The sequence below is a fragment of the Morus notabilis genome, unplaced genomic scaffold (assembly GCF_000414095.1).
Source record: "Morus notabilis unplaced genomic scaffold, ASM41409v2 Scaffold109, whole genome shotgun sequence".
NCBI classification, from domain to species: Eukaryota; Viridiplantae; Streptophyta; class Magnoliopsida; order Rosales; family Moraceae; genus Morus; species Morus notabilis.
The window spans coordinates 517,448-537,050 of record NW_010363046.1 but is presented as its reverse complement, the minus strand read 5'-3'; the positions used below and the strand labels follow the sequence as shown (position 1 = coordinate 537,050).

The 19,603-nt window shown below is 32.8% G+C and overlaps 1 protein-coding gene across 1 annotated transcript; it reads right to left on the bottom strand.

Moving 5' to 3' along the window:
• Window positions 1–2,781: 2,781 nt before the first annotated feature.
• Window positions 2,782–10,409, bottom strand: LOC21400363 (probable aquaporin NIP-type). The gene is made up of 7 exons (XM_024169114.1): window positions 10,286–10,409; window positions 9,591–9,787; window positions 5,428–5,544; window positions 5,080–5,301; window positions 4,489–4,692; window positions 3,128–3,189; window positions 2,782–3,001 (listed from the first exon to the last, which is right to left on the bottom strand). Exons 1-7 carry the CDS (start codon window positions 10,407–10,409, stop codon window positions 2,782–2,784), a joined length of 1,146 nt encoding a protein of 381 aa, XP_024024882.1.
• Window positions 10,410–19,603: the final 9,194 nt, after the last annotated feature.

Here is a 19,603-nt window from a genome sequence, read left to right as displayed (position 1 = left end):
TTTCTCAAGCAACGATAATATTAATCCAACAAGCAAAATCTACATCTCTGTCAGACTTCTAAACCTGTTGAAAATCATTAAGTGCAAGAAATTCAAAAGAACTGCACAAGCATCATAGATATCTCTATCCTATGAACAACTCATGGTATTTCAATTAAGAGCTTATTCAATTATCACCTCTCAGTCTCAAATCAAATACAAAATCATGTAATAGTTGGCCAAACAATCACAAGCATTAAGAATAAATTGAAATACTCAGCATATATGGATTAAACATCAATTACTTAAAAATAAGATTGAGAATTCAAACATTCATAATCCGGCTACATCGTAGCCCTAGAAAAAGGAATTAGTTCATCTCTAAACAAAATAAATTCCTAAACAAAGTCTTAATCATTGGAAAGGAAAGAAAAGAACTAGTTTGGAGTTGAATTGAAGCATCTCCGTCTCTAGATTTGAGCCGTTCTTCTTCTTCGTCCCAATTCTCCTTTTCTTCTCTTGAATACTCTCTCAAAAGCCAGCCGTCATTTCACAGTCTAAAAATCCTTTCTAATTGCCTTAGAATCATATATTTATATGTTTCAGAGCATTAGGGTCAAAACGGGTAAGTTTTCTCGCGATTGGCCTTCAAAATGCGCAATTTCTCGCGTCGTAGCGCCGTGGTGCTGAGTTTCTAGCGCTGCGGCGATGTTATGTAAAATCCCTGGGCGCTGTAATTGGCGCCTAAGCGCTGCCCATTTTGCCCCAATGTACTAATTCCGTCGGATTGCAGCAAATTTTGTCCAAAACCTTCCAAATCATAGACTTTCACCTAACCTTCAAACAAAGAACAAAAACACACATAAAAACTAACAAAAACCTCGAAAACTAACTAGCTATTAAGTGTAAAACGATACTAAATGAGTGAGTAAAACTCACTCATCACTGCTTCATGATTGCAATTGAATAACAGGATCTCAATCCAGGCGTGTTGCATAATCACAGCAAATGAGCAATACTGAGTAAGTATGCGCAATGAATAAAATTAAATTTTCTTGTTACAATTAGTTATCGACTACTGCTGGCCACAATTAACTATTTCCAAGTCCCTTTTGGTTTTGGATCGAAAAATACTAATGCTACGTTTAGTAGGAGAGATGGAAAATAGAAAAGCTTAAGGGTGCGTTTGGAATTCGTTTCAAAATGATTTTATTTTTTGTATGCAAATGAAAATGAAAACGTTTTCAATCTCAGATATAAATTATTTTTGAAAATGCGTTTAATAGTTTTATCAAGAAATTAGTTTTAGTATAAAAAACTCATTAATGTCTCTCTCTATCTGCGATCGAGAGAGGAGAAAATGAAAATAAAAAATAAAAAATGACTAAAAGTCGTTTTTCATTTCTCTCTCATTTTACACTAAACAAAAAAAATCGTTTTCATTTCTTTTTTTGTCTTTATTGCGCCAAACGTCATTTTAGAAATGTTTTCATTTTTTCTTTCTCGATAAACGTGAAAAATAAAAAAGGATTAATTCTAAACACGACCTAAGATTCCCTATTTTCGATCTATCAAACAACTTAAGATTTCTTTTTCCTCTCTAAATCCTCCTCCAATTTGTTTTCTCTCTTTTTCGCTCTACCAAACATTGGCTAAGAGCTTGTTGGGTACAAGGAAAAAGTAAAAGGAGGAGAAGGGGTGAGGGATATTAGTGGAAAGACAATGATGCAATTGGTTTGAGAGAAAAGAAGAGAAAATGAACATCAGAGAACCTCAATTTTATCTCTTTCAATACGAAGATATTAAAAGGAAAGAATCCAACCAAGTACACTAAAAGAAAGATCATCCCTTTTCTCTTCATTTTCCTCCCATAAGTTGTTGTTGTATAGATAATTCATCTAGCTAATAAATTTTTTTCCTTTCGATTTCATTTTCCTCCGGTCAAACAAGCATATATATAAACACATGCTACTGGTCTTGACATTATCCAAGTTTCCAACTAATGATATGATTTTCATGTATTGCTATTATTAACAAAAAATTAAATTCTATGTATATATAGTTACCTTTGACAGTTGTTTGAATTTATAATTTATATTAATTTTCAAATTACGCAATCTCTCTCTTGCTTTTTGGAGATTTGTCTTGAATAGCTTATACAATTTTGTGATTGAAATTTGCATTTATATAGAGCTTATTCTTGTGCTGCCTAGTAATAAATTCTTTCTCTTTTCATAGTCCGTAGATGCAGTCATAATATTGTCAAACCACTTAAATTTTTATATGCCTTTCTCTTTTCTTTTCTTCTTCAATTTATGTGATGTATTATTGGTAAGGATTACAAGCTCAAAGTGAAATGAGTAACCAGATCCATCTAATACAAAATTGATGATTTCAAAGATAACACCATATTACTAGTAAAAGATAAAATAAACGCAAATTTCACATTATTTAAACACACAGATTAATATAAATTTATAAGGATATTGGCGCTCCACGAAGAGTATAATTAGATAAATAAACAGTTCTATTATCATCATCAAAATTGGTAGCTATTGCATATGTAGCATCCTTTTTTTATTTTATTTCAACTAGTAATACATACTGTCCAGATACAGAAAGATATATTGTTTTCTGAAAAAAGAAATAAAAAAAAAATCTATAAGCAGCAAGTTGTATAGGCATATATATATATATATATGTATGTATATATTACTTTTCAACACAAAAGCTTAAATCAAGACTCTTGTTTGCACCGGGCTGTACAAGAGAAGGGCTAGGCTGTAGCTATAGAATGAAGATTTAGCGAGCGACACTTCTGGACACGCTCCTAAGAAACGAAGAGGTTTTGGTAATCTCTCGGAGTGGTTTGTCCGTAAATCTGATTAAATTATAGGCACCACCTCCAAGTATGGTGCCAATAATTGGGCCCACAATATAAATCCACAATCCTTTGTAAACTTTCATCACCACAGCTGGCCCTATACTCCTTGCTGGGTTCATAGATGCCCCAGTAACCGGCCTGCAAATGCGTAAATATTCAACAATTTTATGCCACAAATAAAGTTATTGAAATATTTCATGTCAATGGATTACACTCTCTTATGAACAAATTACCAACTTACGAAGAAACTAATTAATTAATTACCCGGCGATGAAGACATTGAGTAGTATTGTCATTCCGATAGCAATTCCTGCTAATTCTCCTATCTGCAATGTGGGAAAAAGGAGGGAAAAAAAGATCAATTGGTTAGTTTAACGTTTCATTTAAATGTGCTCTTTAAAGCTAGCTCAAATGGTTGTGTGTAAGTATCTACATGTGTCCATTAATTATAATTTCATTTCTTGTTAATAAAATGAGAGCATAGGCCCGATACCATTTTAAAAACAAAAGGTTTCATTAAATGAGAACTCCAAGTAATTATTTACATATATTAAAAGAGCCGTGCGGAAGGCTCACTCTGCATTTTTAATCGTAAAATAACACACCGTTTTGGTGCTTAGTTTTTTCTCTCTCTTTTTTCCCACTTTTTGTCCTTCTTTTTTTTTTTTTTTTTCCTTTCTTCATTTTATTTTTCTTTCTTTTTATTTTTCTTCTTCTTTTTAATCCATTTTTCTACTATAACCCTTTTCTTTCTTTCATTCTTTCCGTTTTCCTTGTTTGTTTCTTTCTTTCTTTTTACCCCCATTTGCCTAACGCAGTTTCTTACGCTAATGTTCCCCTAAATATTTCCTTTTTGTTCCTCTTTTTTTCCCTTTATTTTAATTTTATCGCTTTCTCTTGTAGATTTCCTAAATCCCATATCTCAATTTTCTCATCCCAATAATCTCCTTCATTGTGATCATTTGTTTTGTTATCTTATTATTTAGAGTGTTTCGTGTATTTAATCATTATATACTCTTTTTGAATTCTTAGTAATTTATATATATATATATATATATATATTGTTGTTCGTATTCTTACGTTATGAAAATTTCAATTATAGCTGAATTCGTGCATTGAACATAACTAAACTAGTGTTAAAAAAAAAGGAAACAAATAGAAGCGAATTTCATTTTCCAAGTAATTTAAACAGCAACATTATCCGTCAATTCAAACTTAAGTACTTTTTACCTAGCACCAAGCTGTTCAAAAGCAAGGGAATATGACCTACTAGATACATGTATACAAATACACACACACACACACATATATATATATATATATATGTAAGAATATGTATATATATATATATATACACGCATGGTATTATTTTCCAAAACATTTCCGGGAATGTGAATTTTGATCAACCCCTGGAAATTAGTAAATTAATTTATCTGATGACCTCGAAACCTGGAAAAATTGGTTATATGTAGTATACATATAAGCGACTAAAACTAATGCAGCGAAAACATACACACACGTGTGTGTATATACTTGAGTGTGTGTGTGTGTGTGTGTGTCTATATATATATATATATAAGGTATATATATATATATATATAAGGGGATTAAAATGAAGTACTAACTGCTCTATTATCAGTGGCAACGCCAGAGACGACGAACATCAAGAGAAAGGAGATGATGATCTCAAAAACAAGAGACTGGATGTCATATCCAGCTGGTGGAACAGTTCCAAAGTAAAAATCCTGATCAGTTACGTCGAACAGAAGGCATAACGTTGCACTCGCTAGAATTGATGCTAACACCTGCACTGTTATGTACATAGGCACCTGCATGCATTGCACGTACATGCACCAAATATCATAAAAAAATATTATTAATTAATACACATGGATTAGTGGACATATTATTATAAAAAATCACTTAAAAACACTATTGAATTCTCAAATGGGTCGCATATTGTGGGATTTATCTTTCATAATTACACAAATGGGTCACATAGATTCATCTTTTACAATTAGTGTATGATGTTCAATATCACCGGTAACCAACATTGTTCATTGTCAAATGATATCTATTACTGTTCGTTTAAACACCAGTATATGATATTTGAGATTGTAACATTAATTAATAGTATATATAAATATATACACACATATATGTGTGTGATTTGTTTTTTTCTATATATAGACATTTGGATGGAATGGAGAAGCTGCCTGTTTGGGAGGGAATTGGCGAAAAATGGCGAAAGTGATGGTGACGGCGGGGTTGAAGTGGGCGCCGGAGATGTGGCCAAGAGAATAAATCATGACCATCACAATCAAGCCCCAAACCACACAAATCCCTGGGAATGTTACGGAACCATAGATCTTGTTCACCACTACAGAGCCACACCCGGCAAATACCACGAAGTACGTTCCGATGGCCTCTGCAATGATCTGACCATGACACAGCAAGTTAACACAAATCTATACACACACACACACATATATGTCATCCACTAACAGTTATGCATATACATACATACATAAATACATATGTCATAACTTCCTCATGTTGTGTACCTTTTGGATTAGTTGAACAACCTCCGAAGAAGAGCATAGCCCGGAATTTCTATTGCTTGGCGCTTCACTACAACTACCTTCTTCAATCTTTGATAGGCTTCTTGAAGAAGACATTTTCTAGCAAAATTGCAATGTAACTAATAAGATGATTATCCAACAAGACACTCACTCTCTCTCTCTCTCCCCCCCTCTCTCTTCTCTCTCTATCAAGGCAATACGAGCTTATGGGTAAGACATTAAGGCAACTACCTAAGGACCCCCTTAAGTCAAGGCCCCTAATTATTAGGATCATCAACTAATTACATTTACACCTCAAAATATTGAAGATATTAATTAATTTTCTTTAAAAAAAAATCCTATTTCTTAGGTCTTAGCTTAATTCCATACAAATCACAAAATATATTAAAACATTTTTAATGTTTCTTGATATTAAATTTTTAACATTTATTCGTTTTTTTCCCTAACAGTTGACTATTTATCTTTTTAATGTCTTGCACCATATTTGATATTTTATTCAAACATCATGTAATCCTCTTTTTTTTTTTTTTTAAAAAAATGTTCATTTGGAAAACAAGAGAAAATGAAAAAAAAAAAACACTTAATTTTGCTATAGCTATTCAATATATGCTTTTAGTGTTACAATTCAATAAAAAACACTTAATTGTTAGTCTTACAATTCAATATATGCTTTTAAATTGTTGTTAATCTCACTCTCTACCCAAAAAAAATTCTTCTGAAGAGTTTGGAAAAAGAAAGATCAATTATTCATTCTCAATATCGATTATAGTCTTTTCTTATAACTATTATATTGTCTTATTATATTCATGATTATCGTTGATAACGAGAATTCTTATTGTGTTAAGGTTGTACATTTAGTAAGATGTCTTATTAGATATAAATATGGTTCGAGAAATTTAAGAAAAATTAATTGAATCACTCAAAAAGAGATCTTTAAAAATTTTCAAAATTAATATAAAAGATAAAATTACAAGTAATAACTTATTGGGTTATTTAGCACATTTTCTCCCCTACACTACTTTTCAGGCCGTTCACTTTGCCCTGTACACTTTTAATTTTAGCAATTTATCCCCCCTACACCCAAAAAAATTAAAATTAAAAGTAATAATAAATGGTTAAATTGTCATAATATGTCCTATTTCTTAAAGAGGTAAGTAAATAAGGAACATTTCTTAATTTTCCATGGTCGCGGTTTTCACTTTAAGAATTATCTATAAATTTATTTTAAGATTAATTACAGAAAATTTCTCACAAACTATGATCCGTATAACCCTTATAATGTTTGCCTCCCCAAATGTTTATTTATAATATCCATCCCCTCCGGTTTTTATTCCGTAATAAATTTGCCTCTCTTCTTATTTTGAATGACGGAAATAACCATGTGAGTGGCTCGTGACCAAAAAATGAAGGGTATTACTATAAATGCATTCTTTTCTTCTAGGTTACCATGCGAAAAGGATGAAAAACAAAAGGAAAATAAGCTAGGGGGAAGTTTCGGGTTAGAGAACTCTTGAAAAAATTGACAAAAGTTGATGGAGCATTGAAGCTCCATTGCATATTAGAGCACTCCTAATGGCTGCAACAAAGGGAGATGTTGCAGAATAATTACGATCGATAGAAAGTCTATTTATTCATATATTTTTTTCTCATTCATACTTGTTTATTTAGTTAGTGTCTTGCCTTTTACCAGTTGATTTGAGGTCCATAGGGGATGGACTATGGTGTTTTGATTGGTTTTCTTGTAGAATTGCTTTTGAGTTAACTGTGGGGTTATTCCGTTCGGGTTAAAGAAAGGGGCTCGTTGGATATGTGGGTATATATAATACCCATATAATACCACAAAACAATAATCAACATAATACCACAAAATTATAAAATAAAAGTAAACAGTTTGTTAGTGTATTTTGTATTTGCTTATTTTTGGTAAATTAGTTGTAAGATTTGTTGACATTGTAAATTGGTAGACCTCTTAAGGAAGTCTTGTTGTCATGTTTATAGGCTGCAAATCAAAGAATTTGATTGCTGAAAATGAAGAGTGGACTTTTTGGAGAAATTGATTGCTTGTAGTCTGCAGGCTGGAGCTTGATTGTATGTGTGGAAAAAGGGTTGTACGCTGGCTATTTTTGTGCTTTCTGTGGGGTGAGTATTTTGAGGTGATAGTGTGATGCACGTGGATGGGTTTTTGAGAAAAATAGAACCTGCAGAAAAGTGGAAGATGGCAGAACATATGTGCGGTTTTGGCTTCTGAAAAATAGAGAGAAAGTGTTGAAAATAGGAGAGACGTTTGTGTTCATGTGAGAATGAGATTGTAATGTTAAGTGTCGTTTGATGTATTGCGACGAATTGTTAGAACACTTTCAAGTTGGTTCTTCAGGAGAAGATTTCTTTGGTTTCGGGAGGAAACCGTCAAGTCGAGTGGTGCTCGCTGATTAAGCTTCCTAAGGAGATTCTAGGCAACGGCGACATTGTCAAGGAGGGAGTCGTTGAGTGTGTAAGACCATTCGGTCCTTTGTAATCTTTTGAACTTAGTGGATTGATCACTGTCTAGACGTGGCTCCATAGAGTAGGTGTGCGCACCGAACTGTGATACTATTTTCTGGTGTCCTTTACGTTTTTGTATTATTTTCCTGCATTGTTGTTTGGGCTAGTTTAATTTTAGATTTTTTGTTAAAACAATATTACAGTAAAGTATTATAACACTCTGTGATATCAGCGACAAAAACGGACCTAACACAGTTTATTAGATTTCTTTCAAAAGATAATCCATGATCAAAAGCAAACGAGCCTGGGCGTGTTAATTTCCTATTTATCTATATAACAGAAATGGCAAGGCCATTTCCTGTTCCCGGAAAACTAGGGATTTCGACCAAGCTCGGCTACTTGTGGCGTTTCATACCACATTGGGATCTTTGTTGCTGGCCTGTGGATTTTGCTCGGACTTTTTTATTCCTCAATCAACATTCTTGGGCTCACTTGATGGGTCCGGTGTAGCCCAGTTTATGAGTGGAAACAAGTAGTATGGGCTCATCAGTACTCAACTAATTAGTATAAGCAACTAATTCTTTTTTTTTTTTGGAAATCCTTCTCCTTAAGAAATTAAGGAGAAATACAAAAATACCACTCAAAATTAGAGAGAAATTAAGCTTTTGTCTTTTTACGCTGAGTTTAAGATTTCGTCCAAACTAACTCATTTAACTCCGCTTTACTCACTTAACAAAAGAAAAAGAAAAATGAGTGAAAGGGTATAAGACTTCCTTTTTCGAGTACCATTTTTAAAAAAATTTCGACTTTTTAGGTAAGGAACTGGTTGAATTTCGATCAGTCACCTATTTACCTCAAACTGAAATATCAAAATTATTTCATAATATATTTATCAAATAAATACGATATTTTTGAAATGTAGGCATGTTCTCATAAAAAATGAAAATAAAGATATTTTGTCATTTTTCTTCGAATCGACACCAATGCACCGATAAGTATGACAATTAGAAAGAATTGGATGAGCTTGAAGATCAAGCTTTGGATTCCTTAAGAACAAGTGGCCCTTAAATCTTAATGGTTCCAATTAGAGTTGTTCACGGTCTGTTTCGCTCCCAAACTACTAGTTTGGTTGGACCAAACTAAATTTTTTGTTTAGAAAAAATCAAGACTTAATCAGATCTTTACAATAGTAAAAATGGGACCAAACCAGACCATTACAATGGTGGAGATATTTATGCTACATGTCATGGCTTTTTAGGTTGGTTTGACATTTATTATGGATATTAAAATTGTTACAAAATATAACACAATGACATCATAAAAATTTTGTCTCCTTACATAAATACTCACATATTAAGGCAATGTTCTTTTCGCTGATTCAAATTTTGTAACAGTAAAAAACTCTCACACAACATCACATCTTAACTCGAATTAAAAAACCGGTCGTAAACCTAAAATTTTTCCCCTTTCTCTCTCTCACCTCACAAATCCCAACTGCATCCATTCTCTCTCTCTCTCTCTCTCTCTCTCTCTCTCTCTCTCTCTCTCTCTCTCTCTCTCTCTCTCTCTCCCTCTCTCTGAGCAAATGGCATGATCACCGCTCCTAACCTCCTATCACCATTGTCGTGGAAAAGATGCCCACTCTGCTATCGTCATCAACTCACCTTGTTCAAGGCAATCTCCCATCTAAACTCAGCAGAGGCAATCTCCTTCACGGCCGACGAGATATGCATATGCGATCTCCCCTCGGAGGCGTGCGAAGGAGATCTACCCGCACGTGGGGAGATCTGCAATCTCAGCTCACCCCGCGATGGCCACACACAGGCGCCGTCAAGATCTCCCCGGTACAAGGAGATGATGGCTATACAGAAGAAAAAATATATATTTACAATTAGAGATTTAAAAAGCGGTATAGACCCATATACAATCACAATTGACCTAGGGTTGTAAGATTTTGGTCCGAAACTGACTAACCCGCCGTATCCAATCCGATCCTACCCGAAATCATAGTTTTTATTTATTTATAATTTTTTTTTCAGATTAAAATAGTCCCAACCCGCACTATGCAGGTTGGGAGGCGGGGCGGGCATCATGTGACCCGATACACCCCGACTCGGCCGTGTGAAGAAATCCCTAATCACTTTCACTTCTCAGTCTCTCTCACTTCTCACTCCCTCGCCTCCCTTCCCCGCCGCCTCAATTCTCACTTCTCCATTCTCAGTTTTTCTTCTCACTTCTCAGTCTTGCCTCCCTGGCTCCCTCGCCTCCCCTCGCTACCGCCTTATTTCTCACTTCTCAGTTTTCAATTTTTTTTCTCTGTTCTCAGTCTCTGACTCTCCGTTCCTCTTCTTCTTCTCACAGTCGATGTATGCTGCCTCCGCTTCTTCTTCTTCTTCTTCTCTGTTATTGTATGGTAATTCAAGACGAAGCAGAGAAGAAGAAAAAGCCTTCTCGAGAGACCAAGTCTCTGCGGAGACACCCATGGCGACTTTTTCCGGTGGTGCTTCTCATGCTGCACCTTTCTGGTTCACCCCCAGAAGGTGCTTACTTTGCTTTCAATGTGTCATTGTTTGATTCTTTTGCTGTCTCTGTTCGTGGGTTTTTGTTTGTTATCCTTTTTGGTTGTTGGGAAATTATGGGAAAAGAAATAAGTTTATATATATATATATATATAGATATATATATATATATATATATATTAGTTTATTGGGATCTTTCGTATGTTCTCTCATTTGGGAATGGAGAAAATTTGAGATTTTTGGGGAAAGAACTTTGATTTTCTTTGTTTTCTCTGTTTCCACCAAATCGATCAACCTGCAAAACTAAGTCTACCCGAGGTAACTCAAAGGGTTACAGGGTTACGGGTTTGTGGGCCAATGGGACTGTTGCGGCTCAAATTTCTCTCATTCGGACCTGTGCGGCTTGGCCTAAATTTCAAGCTCAACCCAAGTCTACCCGGCCGAGTTACACCCATGGATTGACCTGTCAAACGTAGGCACAACCTAGTTTAGTCCAACATTGCAGACGATTCATCCAACCCAAAATAGTTCATGCTCATGGGTTGGGTTCGTCTGGCCCAAGTGTGTTATTTACTTATATATATATATATATATATATATATATATATTAAAACGACAGTAAAAATTGCAAGATTAATATAGTCTCTTTTCTATACACCAATTTTGATTTTTATCTATTAATATTGTGCATTTTCAAATTATAATATTGAGATATGCCATAAATAATTATGTTAGAAAAAGCACGTGCATCATTCAAGTAAATAGTTCAGAGATTATAGGTAAATCAGATATAAATTATTTTTTTCCCTATTTTAACACAGTCTTGAGTTTTTACATGTATTAATGAGATTATAACTCTATTTTCTTTTTATTTTTATTATTCTACTTGACTCCATTTAATAATATATATTCAATAATATTTTTAATTAAATATAAATAAATATTTAATAAATAAATATAATATTTTTTGAAACTATAATAAATAAATTTACAAAATGACAAATAAAAATTGTTTTCAAAATAAAATCATCTTTTAGTGATGACAAATCTCAAGGGCCGTCCCTAAAATGTAAATCGCACTTTGTTTATTTGTTTAAAAAAAAAAACGTTTTAGCGATGATAAATTTAAAAATGTCGCCGCTAAAACATTCAATTCACTTTATTTTTCTGACAGAGTAATGAATTATTAGCGTCTTAGCAACGAATTATTGATTGGTAATTAGCAACAACGTGTAATTAATCGCTAATTTTAGTGCTTGTCGTATTGCTAACGTCAATTAAAGCGATGACAATAGAACTTTTAGCGATAAAGATCTGTTTGTCGTTGTAGTAAGAACCCTGCTTTCAGGTTCTACTTGGTCAATAAACTGTGGTACATTTCTGTACGTTGACAGGCATTGGGATTTATTTTGTAAATGAAAATCTTCCTTTTTAGAACAAAAAATAAGAGCAAAAAAACAAAAAAAAAACAAAAATTGAAATACATTAAAACAGACTCTATCTTAAATAAATATAATTAGATAAATAAAGTTGGTTCGAGGGAACTTTAACCTCTAAATTGAGTTTTCGAGGAACTCGGACCTCCCAAAAGCATAAAATGCCAAAATAATTCATCCACACTTTCATACTTTCATTAGAGGTTCTTAAATAGAAAAAGATTACAAACTAACACACTCACCCACTAACCAAACATGCATAACCAACGTACACCCATATTTGTAGGAACAAACTAAACACTCCAAATAAACTATTTTGACTAATTCAAACCTAATATAAATAATAATAAAATCTAAAATAAATATTACAAAGCAAATAAATAATCTAATTAAGTAAATAAAATCCTAAATATTATAGAGCCGTAACAAATAATGAATGGGGCCAATGGATATACATACCTTTAATTGACAAGAACATGAAATCCAAAGTTACAAGGGAAAGCTCTAGTATGTACTGCTAGCAGTGGCTGTGGTGTTGGCTAATTTTGCACTATCTCTCTCAGCTTTCAACCCTCACTTATGGTCCCCAGCCATATATATAGCTGGTCCATCTCTTTGGCTTGTGTCCGTGGTTCACCCTACACACTGACCGTGACCTCTCTCTCTCTCTCTCTCTCTCTCTCTCTCTCTCTCTCTCTTCTCTCTCTTTCTCTCTCTTTCACAACATATCTTGATTAAGTTTTGTTTGCATGTATTTATTCCCATCTGTGCCACAGTTTAAATGATTTTGGTCCAATCACCCAACTTGCACAAAACTTAATTAATATTCCTTATCTCTTATGTTAAACCATTCGCATATAGCTTGAACATATATATAACACACAAACTACACAGTACACAGATATTATACATATTGCATATTTATTAATAGTCACCTGAATAACTATTGTAATCAATATATAAGAAATGTGTTGCTTGTTCAGAAATAAATGTTTATTAATAGTCATGCTAAATATTTTGCAAAAGAAAGTTAATGTGAATGGCCCCTACCACTTCTGGCTAGAGAACCAAGCCTGAAGCCACGCTCACGAACTCAGCGCCATATATTTCTCTCTCTTTTTTTTTTTTTTTTTTTTTTTTTTTGGTTTGGCGCTTGGCCAAAACTGCAGATCATTTTCACCCCCGCACCTAATTTGTCTATTTGCTATATTGTATAAGACTACCTTAAGCTAAATATAGAGCAGGGACCAATTTATCAATTGTTCGATGGTTACTTAATTTCCTTCTATTCACATCCTATAACTCGTTGAAATCGACCTTATATATTAGCAGTACTCTAAAGTACTATTTAGCTTAAATGATCTACATGTAAAGAGGTTAATTTTTTCATTTCAATTTGACCCTAAAAATATATACTCATAACCAATGCAGATATTCAAACACATTATGTACTAAATTAGATATAATTCTGACTAATTAATCATTCGTCTCTTGAATATCATATTGCCATAAAGATGTACAATCTTGTAATTACATTTTGTACAAAGTTTGTTTGATTCCTGGTTCTCTTTCTAAATTTGAATCAAACATATATTTCCAAGTGTTTCAGTCAATTGAAACTCCTGATCACCACACTTGAGCTATCAATATTAGTACGTATAGCAGTCTGTTGACTACTCGTCTGTTTTATGTTATATAGTTTACAAAATTGTACTCTTTATCTTGAACACGTAAAGTTCAAATAATTGCAACATTCTTATAGTATATACCAAAAACAGGGTTTGAAAAAGAATAATATATCTTATCCGCTTTTTCTTGTGTCTCATTTCCAGCCACTTGACCAGTGTGATATTACTAGTACGTAACAGAACTTCCATAGTCAAAATTTTGAACTTAGTATGTTTAATGACCTATCAGAACAGAATCATAGTTTCATATCCAAAAATGAAAGTAAAACGGGAATTTGGTAAAAATATAGCAGTTCAAATTGCAAAATACCATTAGTAATATATATATATATATATATACATAGTTTCATATCCAAAAATGAAAGTAAAACGAGATTTAGCGTAGTTTAACTTTTAGAATGGTGAACACAGTTTGAACTCGTGTTTGGTAAGCACGCAGTCCGAATTATATTCCCCATTTAAACTGAGTTAAACTGTCTAATTTAAAGTTTAGCTTCTTCTTAAGTTCAACCGTTCAAACCATATTTGAAGAATAATAGCCTCGTTCATTTCACCGATTCGAGTCTTCAGTTCTAGGTTTCTACAGTAAAAAGCTCTCAGAAAATGTCACATCTAACTTTTTTTTGCTACAATAAAAAGCTCTTTGAAAATGTCACATCTCAGCTCGAATTGAAAACTCGAATCTGCGAAGTGAATGAGGTTTACTCTCTTTGATTTTTCACCTACTAAATGCAAATTCGAATTTTATTCTTTATTCAGATTAGAATTTTAGTTGCCCGTCTAAACGCTAATTCAAATTAGAGTTTAAACTACACAGTTTGAATTTTTCTGCCCAAATAAAAAAATTTAAATCAACATAAGTTAAATTAGGGAACCAAACTGAACGTAAATCCACACTATGTATGACATTGTAAATGAGATCCACATTTAAGCCTACCTTAAGACGCAGAATCATATCCCATCGGCCCCAAATTCAAAAAGAAAGAGATATATAACTATATGTAATTTTAAAAAGAATATATAAATCCCAAAAAATGAGTAAATCAAATCTGACGTGACCAAAACGTATTCAAGTAACAAGTTCCAAGCTTGGTGGGGGCTGCCTTGAAGCTCTATCGTCCACACACAAAAACACAAACACAAACACACACACAGAGTCAGCTGCATGGTAAAGACTCTGGAAAATGTGAGCATCTAGGGAGTGGTTAATGTCACATTAACGGGGTCCATTTTTTCTTTGGTACCAAAATATTTAATGAAAAATGGCCATACTAGATCATGAGTAATCAATACTACTATACAACAAACCATATAGTCCACACCCAGTTCTGCTATATGTATAGAGACTTCTTCATTTTCCAAAATAATGTGTCCCTACTTTTAGTTGGATCCTATCCTTTTTTTTTTTTTTTCTCTCTCTCTTTCCACCACTAGTCGCCATAATAGACCCCAATTATGCCCTATTTGGATCCAATCACTATTTTCTCAAAGCCCATAGAGAGACTTTCAAAATAAATAAATAAATAAATAAATAAAAGAAACGAAAAAAAGAAAATCCACCACAACCACATGGCTACAGCATGGGCATCCACATGAGCGTGGGACCCACCAGGAGATTTTGCCACGTGGAACATACGTGTGACAATTGGTACGTACGTACGACGATGATCAAATTTTATCGTCGTCGATCGCCCACCAGTCCATATCAAATCGGTGCCATGCAAAAGCCAATTAGTACTATAAATTAATATGTGTGTATGTATATGTGTGTGTGCGTGGATGTAAATTTTTTGTCGTATGCGTATAAGTTATTAATGACTTTGTGGGCTATTTGGTGGGCAGTTTCTGATCTTTATCGTTCGGTCATGGTCACTTCTCTGTGATCTGGTTTTTAGTTTACCAGGAAAAGGGGGAAAAAAAAGGGACCGTTATATTCTTATAAATAACCTAATATTCAGCTGTAACTTCTGTGTGTGTGTGTATGCACGATAAGTTAAAGGAACATTTCAGTAGACACAAGGAATTTAATGACTGCATGTGGCAGAAGAGTTCATGCTATATGTCGATTGACCTGCTGAAATTTGAACCAAAAAGTTTGAAATGAAAACGATATTCCAACTGTTATATATATATATATATATATTCGGATCCCCAGTTGGAAATGTGGAATTTACTGTCGTTTGGCCGGGTTAGGTTTTATAGTGAGACAGTGTGTACTGTATATGTAGTTAAGGTTATATATATAGACACAAACGACGCATATATATATATATATATATATATATGAACGGCGAGACTAGTACTAGTCAGGGATGGACCAGCATCAGAATTTGTTGGGGACATAGGATCTGAAATTTACTGGATAATACATAAATTAAATACCATTGAAGAGTTCTCTTTGAATGTAATTTTCTTTTTGTTTTTCTTATTTACTTTTAGTTGAATTCTATTCACAATTGTCGTTGATTCATGTTCATGTATGATGTATGTTATGGTGAAGATAAAACTGATCTTACAAGTATACCTTCCATTTCATGAGTACTATTTATTAGAAATGGTTTTGTTTGGATGCAAAACTTTCTTGGGACTAAAGATTTGAAAAACCCCCCTTAAACCAATTAAAATCAAAACGTGTATTTTATACCGAATTAGAAAGGGCAACGATACGAGTGGAATTTTTTTAAAACTTTGTTGATCATAAAAGTGAATAATTGTGCTTCTACTATTTTATCTGACGATTGTTCAATTATAAAAGATATTCAGATGTCTTTGTTTGTTAATGTTTGTCAATGCTATTAAGCATGTTGTTCGAAGTACGGTGGCCCACTTTTTGACAAATATAGTGTTCGTGGATGTGTGGGGTATTAAGGCTATTCGACTATCTTGTTATTTGCAGTCTCAACTATTTGGTTGATTAAGTTGAATAATGCTATGGAACATTTTTTCTTATAAAAAGTTATCAACGTTTATTTTATTGGATTTTATTTTTGAGTATTCAAAATATGATCTTTATTTTAAAAAATATATATAGTAGATAAATAATAGAAAACCATGTATTGCGTGTGTAAAATATATAATACACCTCTTTGAACAAATATATATATATATATATACACACACATAAACATATACATATATATATATATAATTCACCTCGAATCGGACTTCTAAACATGTGATTCGCCAACTTGCATGGTGTTGTGCTTAATGTAAATTTAGGATAATGTATTCAAATACAACTCAGTCCTTGAAACTTACATATGTTAATATATCCAAACAACAATGTGAATCTTTCCTATCTTAATTGTAGCCCAAAATGGATTCGGTATAAGATTTCATTTTGTTAGCCAACTCAGTCATATTATAGAATTTCTTTTTTTATTTTAACACCACATAAAACGTTCCATAAATTTTAAGTTAAAGACACACTTTTTTCTTCCTAGCCAAGTATTTATATATAATAATCCAAAAGAACAGAGGATACTTATTAATAATCCACATTTATTAACAAAAAATTATATTTCAAAATCAACTATAGTATGCAAAATCTGAATAAATTTAAGTGGTAATTACATATATATGCTTTTTAGTTTTATTTTTTTCCCTTATTTCATCACTCTGTTTTTCGAAACTAAATTCCAAAAATATACATTTAAAGTTAAAAATGGGGTTCAATTTAATACGTCTTGCATTGTTTGAGGGAAAAAAAAAAGAACAGAGAAAGAAGGAAAATACTAAAACATCCTTAAATAGTTTGTGAAAATTATTTCATACATTTAAAAAAAAAAAAAAAAACATCTAATACCTAAACATCTAAGAAAAAGAGATCCCCTGCGCATAATGTTTTTGAAATAAAATATAAAAGTATTTTTAAAAAACTATTTAAAAATACTTTTTTCTTTCCCCCCTTTCTTTTGGGTTCAGAAAGTCAAGTAATGATGACATAGAAACATATTTTTAGGCCCGGATAATAATTCTGTAGCGTTAAAAAAAAAAAAAAAGAAAGAAAGATGAGAAAAATTGAATACATGAGGTATATTATCTAACTAACGCATAAAATTTATCTGTCTAAAACATATATATTGATGAGGTGCTTATTTTGTTATTTGCATAAACCCGCAAAAATTGTTATTATTTGAAGAGAGAAAAAAAAAAAAAAAAAAAACTGCAGCTATCCATTTATATGTTTCATCAAATTGATTAGTCCTTCATATCAACAATTAATATATAATACATATCTAGGCTATACATACACACGCGCACACAAACATTATATTTATATAATATAGGCTAGGCTAGCTTGGATTGCATGAGAAATGAGGCGTAGCACACGTGGGGGTGAGACCACTTTTGTTGCATTCTCCCTACAAAACCATGTGAGACCGTACCATCCACGATGACTTGGTGTCGTAATTCACAATGACCCATCGCTTTCTCGCCGAGCATGTTGGTCTTGCGCGATTTAATGCCAATTCCTCATATTTCCACGTACGAAACTCCTTTTTACCACACCCAAAAATAAAAATAAAAAAATAAAACCTCTACTCATGAGTATTAATTTACTTGAGATTTGGGACAAAATTTTCCAACAAATGATCTCCCGATATACGTATAGGATATATACGCATCTAATTACTGAATTAACATCCATTGGAATGTTAACAAGAGCCAAAAAGAGGGGCTTGGGTGTTCCAAAATTTCCCCAAAAAAAAAATACTATTGTCTTGCGTGTGTTCCCTTCCGATGCTACATTCTTACCAAATAGAGGTCTTGGGGTTTGCCAAATTTGCCTGACTGAGTTAATCAAAAATGGTTAATCTCTTCCATTATTATTGATGGGTATGGTGACCAAGGTGGCCATCCTCGGTTCGATGGAATTTTGTCGGTTTCCGATTATTTTGAGGGCATTTTAGTAACTTTACAATCGTCTGTTTCCAAGTGTCAAAACGATACATTGAAACCATATTGAATATTCTTTTCTTTTTTTCTGTTTTTTTTTTTTTTTGGTTGAAATCATATTGAATATTCTTAGAACATATTAGAGTAGCACCCTATGACCAATTTAATGCCTTCGGTTTTTGCTAAGGTAATAGTTATTTGATAAAAATTCTCGTTTCACTTGTTAATTTATAACCGCTCACATGCTACACTAATTAAGTTAATATAATTGGGATATGTGTTGGTGTGTTACTAATCCGTTTAACAATATAATGTGAAATGTACGGTTTCCCTTAGGCTTAATATACATGTGTATATTCGCTATAAATTATGTAAATTGGTTATATAAATACAGGCCTAAGGTTGTAATCATACATTGCTAACATGTTAAAATGCATCGCAAATCTACTCAGTTTGTGACACTTTAGTTTGACTCAATTAGGTTGAGCACCTAAATCTACCCTAAATTATTGTATTCTCTTTTTAATATTGCAATATAAATTTGATTCCTACTCTAATTTGTTACACTTTAATGAATAAATATTTGTTAATCTCTGTGGGTCCCCTAGAATGCACATTAATTTCATTGTTCTGGTTTGATTTCTAGAACCACAATTCATATCCTTGTTGGTAGATGGGGTTAGATCTCTTAATTTTAAGAGTAATCATTGATAAGAATAATAAACAGAAAATAATACCTTTGTTTACTAACATTTTTTAGAATATGCACAACATTCAATAATTGGAGGGGAAAAAAATACACTTTCCATGCCAACGTCTTCTAAATGAATAATGCTTTAAAGGCCAACTCAAATATCAACTTTTATATATCAACAGATGTAGTATGTGAGCAGGGACGAAGGTACTTGAAGGTTGAGAGGGCTTTTTATTATTTCTTTTAATCTTTATATGTTTTGTTTCAAATTACATTAGAGTCCCCATTAAAAAATTTGAAAACTTGATTTAGCCAACCCTAAAATTTTTTTCCCCTAACAAATCCTATATATCTATTGCATCAAATTACATACCAATCGTCATAAAAACTTGATTTCATTCTCTAAAAACTCATTGAAAAACATCATTTTATGCAAACGTC

Excerpts from the sequence above, each read along its gene's own strand:
- LOC21400363 (XM_024169114.1), bottom strand. The coding sequence starts at position 10,409 with ATGGGTGTCTCCGCAGAGACTTGGTCTCTCGAGAAGGCTTTTTCTTCT. Across the intron at positions 4,693-5,079 it reads GCCAATTCCCTCCCAAACAG|GTGCCTATGTACATAACAGT; the intron begins GCAGCTTCTCCA and ends CAATGCATGCAG. Across the intron at positions 3,190-4,488 it reads TTGCCACTGATAATAGAGCA|ATAGGAGAATTAGCAGGAAT; the intron begins GTTAGTACTTCA and ends CCCACATTGCAG.